The sequence below is a fragment of the Ictidomys tridecemlineatus genome, chromosome 6 (assembly GCF_052094955.1).
Source record: "Ictidomys tridecemlineatus isolate mIctTri1 chromosome 6, mIctTri1.hap1, whole genome shotgun sequence".
Taxonomy (NCBI): Eukaryota; Metazoa; Chordata; class Mammalia; order Rodentia; family Sciuridae; genus Ictidomys; species Ictidomys tridecemlineatus.
This window is the reverse complement of record NC_135482.1, coordinates 92,784,322-92,796,547: the sequence shown is the minus strand read 5'-3', so window position 1 is coordinate 92,796,547 and position 12,226 is coordinate 92,784,322. Positions and strand designations below refer to the sequence as shown.

The 12,226-nt window shown below is 38.8% G+C and overlaps 1 protein-coding gene across 1 annotated transcript in view; it reads right to left on the bottom strand.

Annotated features, from left to right (window-relative positions):
* The window catches only part of Gucy2c (guanylate cyclase 2C), a 68,101-nt gene that overhangs the window by 7,829 nt on the left and 48,046 nt on the right, over nt 1–12,226 (bottom strand). The window contains exons 19-23 of the mRNA XM_078015199.1: nt 11,941–12,029; nt 8,806–8,897; nt 6,306–6,464; nt 2,464–2,656; nt 1,325–1,499 (exon numbers count right to left, since the gene is read on the bottom strand). Of these exons, the coding sequence (XP_077871325.1) occupies nt 1,325–1,499; nt 2,464–2,656; nt 6,306–6,464; nt 8,806–8,897; nt 11,941–12,029 (708 nt within the window). The remainder of the gene's footprint in view (nt 1–1,324; nt 1,500–2,463; nt 2,657–6,305; nt 6,465–8,805; nt 8,898–11,940; nt 12,030–12,226) is intronic.

The window sequence follows — 12,226 nt, the reverse complement described above, 5'->3', positions numbered from 1 at the left end:
GGGGAAACCACAACTATATTCCTGGCTGTCAAAGATTTGGCAGCAGTTTTTAAGTTCTATTTACTGTCACTTTGGGAAAATCATTCATTCATATCAACAAATATTTACTGTCAGGCTCTGTAGATATAAGAGGACTTCAGGAAATGCAGTTGTTTGGTCCTTGCCACAAAGCCTAGGGGCTATCTTTTAAGTTTTCTGTACTCTGGGTCTCCTGTAAGCCTTGGACTAGGAGCAATGCCAGGAAATTTATAGAGATGTGATTTAACATGAGGAAAAACTGTCTTAATAATTAACCATTTCAACAGTGGACTGAGTTGGAAAACTATGAGTTTTCAAGGAGTCTTGGGGTTATTCTAAATGTGCCATACTACTATTTATCTTGGGACCTATAAGGACAATGGTACCTTGCAAAGGATTAATCCAGATGACTTTTGAGTTCCTTTCCAACTATGTTTTTCTGTATCCATAACTCATCTTCTCAAATCATTATGTTCAAGACTGTTAAATAAACTAAATTTAGCCTGAGGCTGCCTCCTACCTGGCATGCCTATGGAAATTGAAAGCCTAATTTAGAAAGATACTTTTGGAATAAATGGCTAAATCTCAGGTAATCACAGCAGCTGAGAGCCAGCCAATCAGAGGCTGCTAACTGATCATATCAGGCCTATAAATGGCAAACATGGAGCTGTAAAACCAAGTGGTTTCTGTACCTTACTTCTATTTTCTGTCTGTATAGACTGCCAGCCCGTATTACCCACTGGTTCTGATGGTCACGGTTTGTCAATTGTTCTTTCTCAATTAAGTTCTGTTGAATTTGCCTGAAGTGTTTCTTTTCAACAAAGCTATGAAGTTTTTCATGGTCTTTTAAGTGACCTATGTAATTTCTGTACGACTGCAGGGGAGTGGGGTATACCTGTTACAGGAATTTGACCAGTTATTTTTTTCCCCTGTAGATAATCAAATCCACTTAGGTACTATTATATTTTAATGGGAAAATGTACAGAAGTTGAGATTGAGAAGAAGGAAGGGATGAGGAGGAGATAAGTGCAATAGTAGATACAGTGAATTAAATGGGAAGTCCTTCTTGTTTTCATATGTGGTTGGTGTTATCCATCCAAGAGTGAAAACTGCTGTCAAATGTGTTGTTCCAATCACTCTCTATAGACTGGGTCTAAATATGTCAGGATGTGTAATGGTCTATTTGATCCACAGAATTCAACAGTAAATCTCTTGTGAAAATCAATCATGTTTGAGGTGGCTCTATTTTTTCTGATATAGTTGGTTAACAGAGGTACAAATGGTCTTAAGAAGCTTATCTCCATACCAGAGTGAACTCCAATGCGTATCCATACTGGGAGGCCGGGAAGATGCTCCAGTTCAAAGGTCCCTATGAAGCTGAGGATATCTAGGGCCATCTTGGAAATATCTACTGCATGCCGATTGCCATTTCTCTTAGGCAAACCACTAGCCACCACGTAGGCGTCACCAATGGTTTCTACCTGTGGAAATACTTTCTCATCAGAGGCTCTGCTCCTTCAAAAGGCACAGATTTTAAACAGAAGTAGTTAATCACAAAACAAACACAAAAGGTGTTTTTGGGAACTCAGGCACAGTCCTAATACACTTTTTCTGGGCCAGTTCAATACCAGTTTTATGCTAATTTCTTCAGAGTTTTTTTTTTTTTTTTTTTTTTTTTTTGGTACCAGGGATTGAACTCAGGGGCACTCAACCACTGAACCACATCCCCAGTCCTATTTTGTATTTTATTTAGAGACAGGATTTCACGGAGTTGCTTAGCACCTTGCCATTGCTGAGGTGGCTTTAAACTCGTGATTCTCCCCAGCCACTGGGATTACAGGTGAGCACCACTGCACCCAGCTTCTTCAGAGTTCTTATAGTCTAGTTAAATGAATGATAAAACAAAGTGTTTTATCTAAAAGTGTTTCATAATTACATAAATTGTACAGATGTGGTGACAATTCTTAAAATGTTTAAATAATCTGATTGGGTTTAAGTCATTTTAGGAATACTCTTAATTTCCAGAAAAGTAATCTATAGTTGTCTTTGTCATTTTCTACATGCAATTTGAGCAAAAATAATTGTAGTTTCCTCTAAGTTATAAGATATATTCTATTTATTTAAACTCTAGTGTATTCTCTGCTTCATTTGCACTCAATCTAAATATCATCCATTTTTTGAAGGTAATTTGAGAGGGATGACATTTTCTCTAAATTTAGTTTCCAAAATTCATTCCTGTGGAATTTTTCTTCTTTTGTGCTATTTCTTAAAAGTTAAATGGTAATTCATGTCACCCTTCCAATTCTTCCACTTCTCTTCCCTTTTAGCGCAGTTTCAACCATCAATTCATTAAAGGTTAAATTACAGAGGACAAGAGAAATAACGGGAAGAGCCATGTCAGGCTTTGATGCCTTTGGTCTGTTCAACCATGAGGGAAGCAGTTACCTTGTAGACATCATGGTGATCCACGATTTGGTCAAAACTCTTATAGATGTCATTAAGCATGTCCACCACTTCCATGGGGGTGCTGTATTTGCAGATAGTAGTGAAACCTACAATGTCGCTGAAGTAGATTGTAACTTCCTCAAATAGTTCTGGCTCCACAATGCCTTTCTCCTTCAGAGACTTTACCACTAGCCTAGATGATGAAGGGAAAATAATGCCTTCAACTTCAGTAAATTTTTCTTGTCTAAAATCAACATTTAAGATAGTAGTAATTGTTTACCAATAACTTAAGAATTCTAGATTTCTGGTGAATGATTATCTAGGAAGCAAAGTTAGGTTGTATCCATTGTATATATAAACACATCACACACACACACACACACACACACACACACACACACACATAATGTGTGTATTAGAACCCAGATGAATCTATGCAGGTTAAATATTCACTTAGTGTTAGGGTCCGTAAACAAGTCAAGATGGCACCTGGCATTTTGCCAGAGGCAGTGGTTTGAGAAGTAACGCCAGCGAGCCATCAAGATGATAGATTCCTTAATGACTGACTGCTGTGTCTAGATTATGTCAATTAAGTTAAGCTGTGTGTAATCATTAAGATGATGATTCCTTATTGGTTGACTTGCCCTAGTTTATGTTAATTAAGTTAAGCTGTGTATTCAGTTAAGTATATATACCCCGACTGTCCTACAATAAACGGCTCCCACTGCATCAATCTTCACAAGTTCCCCGTCACCCCCCAGTTAGTTTGCTGCAGCCAGACTGTGGCAACTTAGTATTTGATTATTAACCCTAAAACACATACATACATAACCTTAATAGCTATTTAACCTTAATAGCATATAAGTCCTTGCCCACTTTTTACTTCTGTACTGATAATCAATTTCTTACAGACCTAGTTCTTTATCCAGAAGCAGAGATGGCAAATGTTATATAGATCTAAGAGCTTGACTCACCATAGTTATCATCTGACTCTCTCATCAAAGTTGATTGTTTTACTTCCCTGCCATATTTAACATGATGTTGTTTAATATCATCATGAAGGAATAATGCATTTAACATTAATTTTGATATATTCTAAACCAGAGTTCATTTGATATAGTTTGAACTGGATTTGAGTCAATCACCATGTAAACAAGTTAAAACTATGGTAGATTAGCAGAAGTCAAAAAGAAACCACATAGAATAGCTTTGAAGAAACATAACCAGCTGCATTTCAGACCAAGAATTGAAAGAGAAGAAGTACAAGAATGGACTCCATATTTTCTTCATGGACCCAGTGGCTTTCCACTGAAAAGAAGGGATGGGGGCTGACATGGTAAATGCTCTCTGTCTGACCTTGGGATCACTTTGGAGTGGATCCAAGTATAGAACTACCAGAATTAGAATCTGGAAGCTGGGAGGTACCACAGAAGCCATTGAAAATAAACCCCTTATGTTTATAGATGAGAAAGTGAAGACCTGAAAAGGAAGTATAAATTTCCTACAATCCCAGAGTCCATTAAGGACAGAGCTGGTATGAGGACTTGGCAACATTTTGTCATTCAGTCTTATTAATGTGCCATGATTCTTCCACCATTCAGTCCTTGGATATTTGGGGAGATGGGGAAGATTGGGAGGTGTGCTGATTATGTATCGAAGGAAGGATGCCCATGTCTCTCCCAGAAAACAAATCAACCATAAGCATTTGCAGTACTCATTTGGAGAAAATTCAATGCACTGAGGGAAGTCTTTTTAACTGGTGCAGTGACACAACTTGGGACCTTTGAAAAATACCCCGTTGTGTGGCTGGGCAGGCTCTCAGAGGTACTCTTGGGCTGGTTACTCTGGGCATGCCAGATATAAAGGGCAGAGCATTTTGGAGGTTACATAGATATAATGATTACATAAAAATTTCTGCCATTGTTGCCCTTCTTTCTACTGCTTATAAAAAGTCATTTGAGCTTGGAAAACAGTGTGTTATTCAGAAAAAGAAACTACTCTGTTGGTAGAAAAATAAAGGAAGGAATGTAACTTAGCTTTGATAACAGGGTGTTATTGATGCAATTAGTATGCAGACTAGATGTCTTAGAAAGGCTTCCTACAAGAAGAAAAACATCTATTCGGTTTCAAAACCCCAAGGGGTAATATTCAAAGAAGTGTTTAAGTGATATTTGGTTCCTACATACAGTCTTAAATGTATTTACCCTTTTTATATAAATATTTCTTCTTAATTCTTCTAGCAATCATTCATGCATGATTTAATTTTACTTTTCAAATATGAAGGATTTTTGCTGCAGTCATGGTGTACTGTAGCTTCAACATATCCGAACAGATGTGTTTCATGACTTTGGCAATCTGATGAAAACATCTACCACCTAGTGGTCAAAGTGGTTTACTGAGCCAGGGCTAGGAAAAAGGCTGAGGTGGTCAGCCAGCTGTTCCAAACCATTTGGTTGACATTCTTGGTTAAAATCACCAATAATAAAACCTAAAAAGGTAGCCATATAATCAGGATATTGTTTTGTCAACTAGGCATTAAAGGCCAGGCAAGGAACTATGCATTATAGAATTAAATTTTATAGAACTCCAACAGAAACCGCCATCCCTGAGACAAGCGTGGAGGGTACTATTCCTAGCCTTCTCCTCCGCGCTGTGAGGGCGGGTAGGTTCTGTATTAAACTCTCTTCAGGCCTAGAGACCAGACGGAGCATGCGTGTGACCCCTACCTCTTCTTATAGCACTCAGGCTTGTAGAAGAGATGCTATTTTTTAATTGAAAAAAACAGCTAATTTGATCTTGAAATCTTTCCTTTACCTGTGTAGAACTGATATTCTAAATGAAGCAAGTGTTTGAATTAAATAATCTGAGTAATATAGAAAAAGTCATAGTCGCCATAGGATAATAATCATCATGGCTGTCCCAGGCATTATGCTAATTATTTCTATCCTGCGCACCATCTCAAGGAACTCAGAGCCACGCTGGAATGTGGATGGGAGACTGGGGCTTGAAGCATTTGAACACCTGCCCAAGATTGCTCATCAGCAGTGGTTGATGGAACCATGTGTTGAAATCAGGCCCAGCTGACCTCAGATTCCATGATTTTACCTAAAACTGGACTGGCTCATTCATCCTTCATCTGATGGAACAGTTGGTTACACCTGAAGAATGCTATGTCTCACTGAAGCACAGTGGTGGGCCAAAACCTATTTCCTCACTCTTCACATTTCAATTCCCTGCTTAAAATCCTACCTGACTGTCAACACTTAGGAAACTTTCAGGTGTTTGGGAATTTCTTCTGTCATGGCTGTCATGTTGCTTCACAAGACAGAGCCTCTGATACACCCAATGCATTTCCCCTGCCCTCTCTACCAGGGATGGCTCCTAGTTCTTGTAAGTTGGATTCTACTTGCAGTCAGAAGAAATCAAAGAAAAAACTAAGAGTGCCTGGAAGCACCCTATAGTTTCTATATTCTGCAGGCAAATTTTAATTTCCATTTTGCAATTGAGAGATTAGGCAATTTGTCTTAAGTGGTAGACTTAATAAAAGTGGCAAAGAGGTGCTGACACCCAGGTGTCTGCACAGTGCATGCTACTCCTGTGTCACCATGCATATGTTGGAAAGTAATCTCTCTCTTTTAGGTATTTAGAGAATGTATGGTACATGCATTTTTAAGCCCTATAATCTGTTGAAGAATATGCAAAAGGAAACAATCCTGTATAGATCTGAGAAAACAAAAGAAAAGCAACAGCAATGCTAGTCAGATCTGCCAAAGGTTTCAGCCACAGGCCGGGAAGTCTGGCTGTGCAATCAGGGAACTATGTCAGCAGGAGGGCTGCCTCACCTGGGGAGCAGCATGAAGTTCAGTCTGTCCGCCCTGTCCCTCTCTGCTTTGTACAGCTGCGTCCTTTCCTCTACCAGATGTTCCAAGTTCCGAGAATAGAGCTGCAGGCGTCGAATCAAGGTGTCCATATAAGTTTCATTTTTTTGATCATGAAAAAGGCTGTAGGTAATAGTAGATAAAGAGATCTTCTTAATTAAGAAAACACTCAGTAAAACAATAGAAAACCACACGGAATAGGAAATTATTATTTTTTTTAAAGAGAGAGTGAGAGAGGATAGAATTTTTTTTTAATATTTTTATTTTTTAGTTCTCGGCAGACACAACATCTTTGTATGTGATGCTGAGGATCGAACCCGGGCCGCACGCATGCCAGGCAAGCGCGCTACCTCTTGAGCCACATCCCCAGCCCTGGAATAGGAAATTAAAGAAAAATAAAAAGGGCCAACAACAACAACAAAATTTAACCTGAAGAGAAACCAAAGAAAGGAAAAATAAGATCATGAATGTTTAAAATCATCTACAAAGAAAGCCACAGAATTATTTATAATAGCAAAAACTGGAAAATAATCTAAATATATACCAAAAACATAGTCTAAATATTATGTGTAATGGAATATTAATGTACCATAAAGTAGAAATGAGAATAATTAAAGACAACATAAAGAAGCACCCTTTATCACTAAGTGGAAAAAGTCAGTTTATAAAACAGTAAACACTACAATCTCAATTTTACTGGAAAACGGGTGCTTTTACTTTCTTGCTGGCTTATTCCTCTTTCCTAAAATTTTAATAATACATGATTTATAATAAAGGAGAATCATTTTTAAAATGGCCTAGAAGTGATCAATGGAAGCATAAGAGAAAGACCAAGAAAGTCCACGCCAAGCCACAGAGCATCTCCTCGGGATAATATTCTAATTCTGGATTATGTTGTTAGACCAAGAAGGCACAAGACGAGAGGCCAACTTTCTGTGACATTGGGACACATGATACCCGGTGCAGAACTCAGGGAAGAGACACACTGAGTTCTTGTGGTGTCATGTATCAGAGATCACGCTCCTAACACAGGAAAGCACCGTGGATGGTGCTGAATGAACCACGGCCACTTGGTCACGACAACTATGACAAGCACAGGCCACCACTTCTGCTCTCAGGAGGCGATGGCCTACATCATGATCCCCTGGGGTGAGGAGGGATGTTTGTTAAAAAGTCAATATATTTCTGAGTCCTACCCCAGACCTCTGTCAGTAAAACTGCTAGGCTTGCAGCAGAATTTTTTTTAACAAGCTCTCAAGGGCTCTTACTTGCCCCGCTTAGAGACCAGCTGGGTAGAATGGGTGAGGGAGCAGGTGTAAGGGACAAAGATGGATTGTTTTACTCCACCATTAATTAATGCAATTAAAATAGTTTTCCCAGCCTTGACTGCATATCTTAATCACCTGGGGAGCTATTAACACTTCTGATGCCAGCCCGCACCCCAGACCAATTACGTTAGACCCTCTGGGGCAGGACCCAAGGTATCAGCAGTTCTGAAACTGGCTCAGGTGACTCCAATGTGCAGCCAACTTGGAGAACCACCACTGAAGGCTACCATCTTCACAAGTCTACATGTCATCTGTCCTTGTACCATCTCAATTGCTCTCAGTAACAGGCCTATGAAAGAGTGAAAAGGTGGCAAGAATTAAATCCCTTATTACTTTCAGTGCCATTCCAACAGCTGACAGCTTCGTTCTACCAATCAAGGACCACACATTCACTTCACTGCACCTCATCTCCAGCCCTGGGCTTTTAGTCTCCTTAATTATCTGAATCTTTTGACCTCATGAGAACTGCAGAGCTGGGAGGAATTGAAGAAATCATCTTGTCCAATCCAATTTTACTAACAAGACAACTGACACCCTGTGAGGGAGAGAATTTGGCCCTACATCCCATAGCAAGTACTATCAGATCCTAGCGTGGAAACTGGATCTCCTAACTATTCATTCATTTTTTTTTTTCTCATCTGCAATGGATTAGCTGAAAACATGAGACATCCAGAACTCAACCTCACTGGATAATTGTGTACTGCTGCTTTTTCTTTGATGCTCAATTGTACCTGATTCATAAGACAAATCTTAAGTACCTAGGGCCAGAACTGGTCATTTTAACATTAAAAAAAACTTGCTGATCTTAAGAATTATCAAGAGGCTTTACAGATTCTCAAGACCTATTATCTTAATTACCTGCACAAGGATCTGGTATTATATTTTTAACAGAAATGCTATGATCAGTTAGAACTTGTTTTCAACCAGACAATTTGTCTGACATTTTAAAATTTTCAAGCAAATGTGTCCCTGAGAAAATGGCCTGTTAGTCTTCATATCATTTTAATTTTTATGGGACAGGTGTTTGCAGTCTGGGATCTTTCACTGGAATAGGCAGACTCATTCTTGGATACCACTGAATGTCAGCTGTCACTGAAAAACCCAAAATTTGTGAAAAGTAAACATTTCATCAGTACCCAAATATCTTGGCCAGTGTGTTTTCGATTTTCTTGAAATCTGGTCTCTTTTCTGGATCTTCCTCCCAGCAGCTTTTTACAAGTAAATACACCTGGAAGAAGGAAGTAGGGTGAATTAGTTCAGAGGATGGTAAATTCAGACAAGGTCGCCTCCTCTTCTCTTCTTTGATGGGAGTAATTAAGAAGACATATTTCTCCCTCACCGTCCCCCAAAAAGCCAAACCTCACCTCTGACATTGAGAATAAAGCTAGTTCTGCATTTTCCATCTCGGGTATTACCACCTACACTACCTTACCCAGTAGTTTCTGTGGGTGAAATTAATGAAAAACATGATACCAGTTTGGATGAGACCGGGTTGATGCAAGAGACTAAATGCTTTGCAGTAGTTTGCAGTGTTTGTGCTGGCGAGGGCAAAAATTAATGGGGCTTGATGAGTAAGTGGCTCTAAATGAGAATAAGAGCTGGACAGCAGTCAGTGGTTTTCCATTGAGCTAAAAGAATTGCCTGGGGAGCATGTATGTTTCTTATAGCCAGGCCCCACCTCAAGAGCTTTGGGTGTAACTGTAAGATAAACAATGACTAATTCACTAGAATAAGTGTGTCCCCAATTTTGCATGAGGAAAGGACAGTTTTATATTTTTTTAAAGTTCCCCATGTAATCCTAATACACAGTTGCACTAGAACAGCAACATAGAGAAAGGAGAGGTGAGGAGAAAGAGGGAGGCAGAAGGAGCCCATGGAATCTTTATTTTATGAAAAAGAGAGGTTTTTCACTCTAAAAACAGGCAATATTAAATCCCTGTTCTTGTACTTTGCTTGGGAAGGGACTGGAGCCCTGGTGTAGCCTCTGGCTGTCTATAACTCACCATGAGGTGATGTCCTTGCTTGATAAATGGCCTGCTGACTACCTTATAGGAGATTGGATAGAAACCACTAGAAATGTTCTGGAACAGCACCACAAAGGAAAATCCTGAGTAGCTTTTGGCATCGCTCAGTGATCAGACTTGTCTTCCATTGGAACCAGCTACTAGATATGAAATCTCATTCCTTATTTTCAATTCCAGAACCATCCAACTATGCACAAATGAATTGAGGATGAAAATGCTTTGGTGAAAAAGGTTTTAATCTGAATATACTCTTGGCCCTCTGTATCCCTATCGGTGGATTCTGCTTCTGCATCCATGGATTCAATCAATAGCAGGTTTAAAAAAAAAAAAAATCAGGTCTGTACTGAACACATATAGGTTTTTTCCCTCATCTATATTCCCTAAGCAATACAGTATAAGAAGTATTTACATAGCATTTACACTATATTTAGATATCATAAATAACGTGGAGAATGACTTAAAATACATGGGAAGATGGGTATAGACTATATGCAAATGCTATGCCATTTTATTGAGCAGACAAGGAACCAATTTCCTGCAGATCCTGAGGACAACTATGCTCAGGTTAGAGAGTTTGAGAATGGATGGATGATATGTGGGGAGGTATAGAGAAGCAGATGAAAAGAAGGAACAAGGAGAAGGCAGGAATAGGAGCAATTGTACCTCAGAACCCTGGGCTACAACGTGCCTGTGCTATTGAAAAGGAGCAGACGAAGAGGAGAGGGAAGAGTGGCCTATTTTTCCTGGGTGGATTCTGGCTAGAAAACTCATCTGGCATGGACTTATACACAGAAGGACAACATTTCTGCTTTTATCCCACAAGGAACAAAAGGTATATGTGTGTGTAAAGCACCAGAAAGATTTTTAAAATACTTGACTATCTCTTGTATTAAGGTTCAGGTAAAATTCTAAAAAAAAAAAAAAAAAAAAAAAAGTAGAATTTTTTATCCCCAGCAGTAAAGCTTTTTCTGAAGGATTGTTAGAAAAATTAATAAATAAATAAGCAAATATGGAGAGAAAAACTCCATTTCTTCCTGGGGAAGAGTAAACGTACACTTAAGTTTTTCTAGATATTGGAATATTTCTTTTTAAATCATTAGATAATACTCTATAGAGTATATATTTTTACAAGACTAACAAGGATATCACATTGACATCTTGTTCTTTTAGTTGATAAAAACTGAGAATGTGATGTGTGTTTTAGGAGCCAGCTGTTTTCTGATTTGGCAGCAGAGGAGGGCATGTGGAATATCTCATCCCTAGAATGTGTGAGTATTACTTTTATCTGCAGGGGATAATTTTAAGACTCCCAGTGAATAACTGTGAGGAGCACTGAACCCTGTACATACCCATGATAAAGTTTAATTTATAAATTAGGCATAGTAAGAGAATAACAACAATAACTATGATAAAACACTTACAATAATATACTGGAATAAAATTTCCAGCTTCATTACCATTGCATTTGGAGGCCATTATTAAGCAAAATAAGAATTACTTAAATAAAAGCACTTTTATCCCTCAACAGTCAATCTGATAACCTAGATGGCTACTGAATGAACAATGGGAGGGTAGTATATACAACATGGATATGTGAGCAAAGGAATGATTGATATCTCAAGTGGAACAGAGTAAGATCTTGTCACACCACTTAGGATACACACTGTCAGGATGTCACACCATCTCTGATACACAACACCACCAGAACTCAATGTGTCACACTACTCAGAATAATATGTAATTTATACCTTATGAATTGTTTATTTATGGAATAATAAATATAGTAGTTTCAGACTACAATTGCCCATGGATAACTGAAACCACAAAAAGCAAAACTGCAGATAAGGGAACCATTATATTTGGAGAAAGAGTCTTTGCAGATGTAGTTAAGTTAAAAATCTTGAGGTGGGGCAATTATGCTGGAATTGGGTGGGTCCAAATGCAGTGACATGTATCCTAATAGGAAGAAGATTGAGGGAAAACAGACAGAAAAGGAGGAGAGAATGTGACCAAGAGACAGAGCTTGGAATGTGGGCCCACAAGCCAAGGAATGTCAACAGCTATCAGAAGCTTCCGGAAAAGGCAAGGAATGAATCATCCCCTTAGAGCTTATGGAAGGAGTGCAGCCTTGTCAACAACTTGATTTTAGAACTGTAACTGAATAAGTCTTTGTTGTTTTCACCACCACATTTGTGGTGAATTTTTAGAGCCGGCCAAAGAAATGAATACAGGGGAAGATGTACTCACTTCCAGCTCTTTTTCGTCTGCTGTTTCCAGGAAGAGATCTGGGCGGAAGGGTTTCATGCCATTGGAATTTTCCACTCTGAAAATCTTCTCTGATTGGTGAGAATAGTCAAGTTAGCATCATCACCTTCAGAAGGCTTCTTGTGTCCAATACTCGGGCCCCACCCTCCCTAAATCCCTTAGTCATCTTACTTCCCATGGTGTTCAGAGTTGGCACATAATAAATGCCCAGTAAAGTCTGAATGGATGTTTAGAAAAATAAAAAATCGCATGCTATTCTGACTCATGG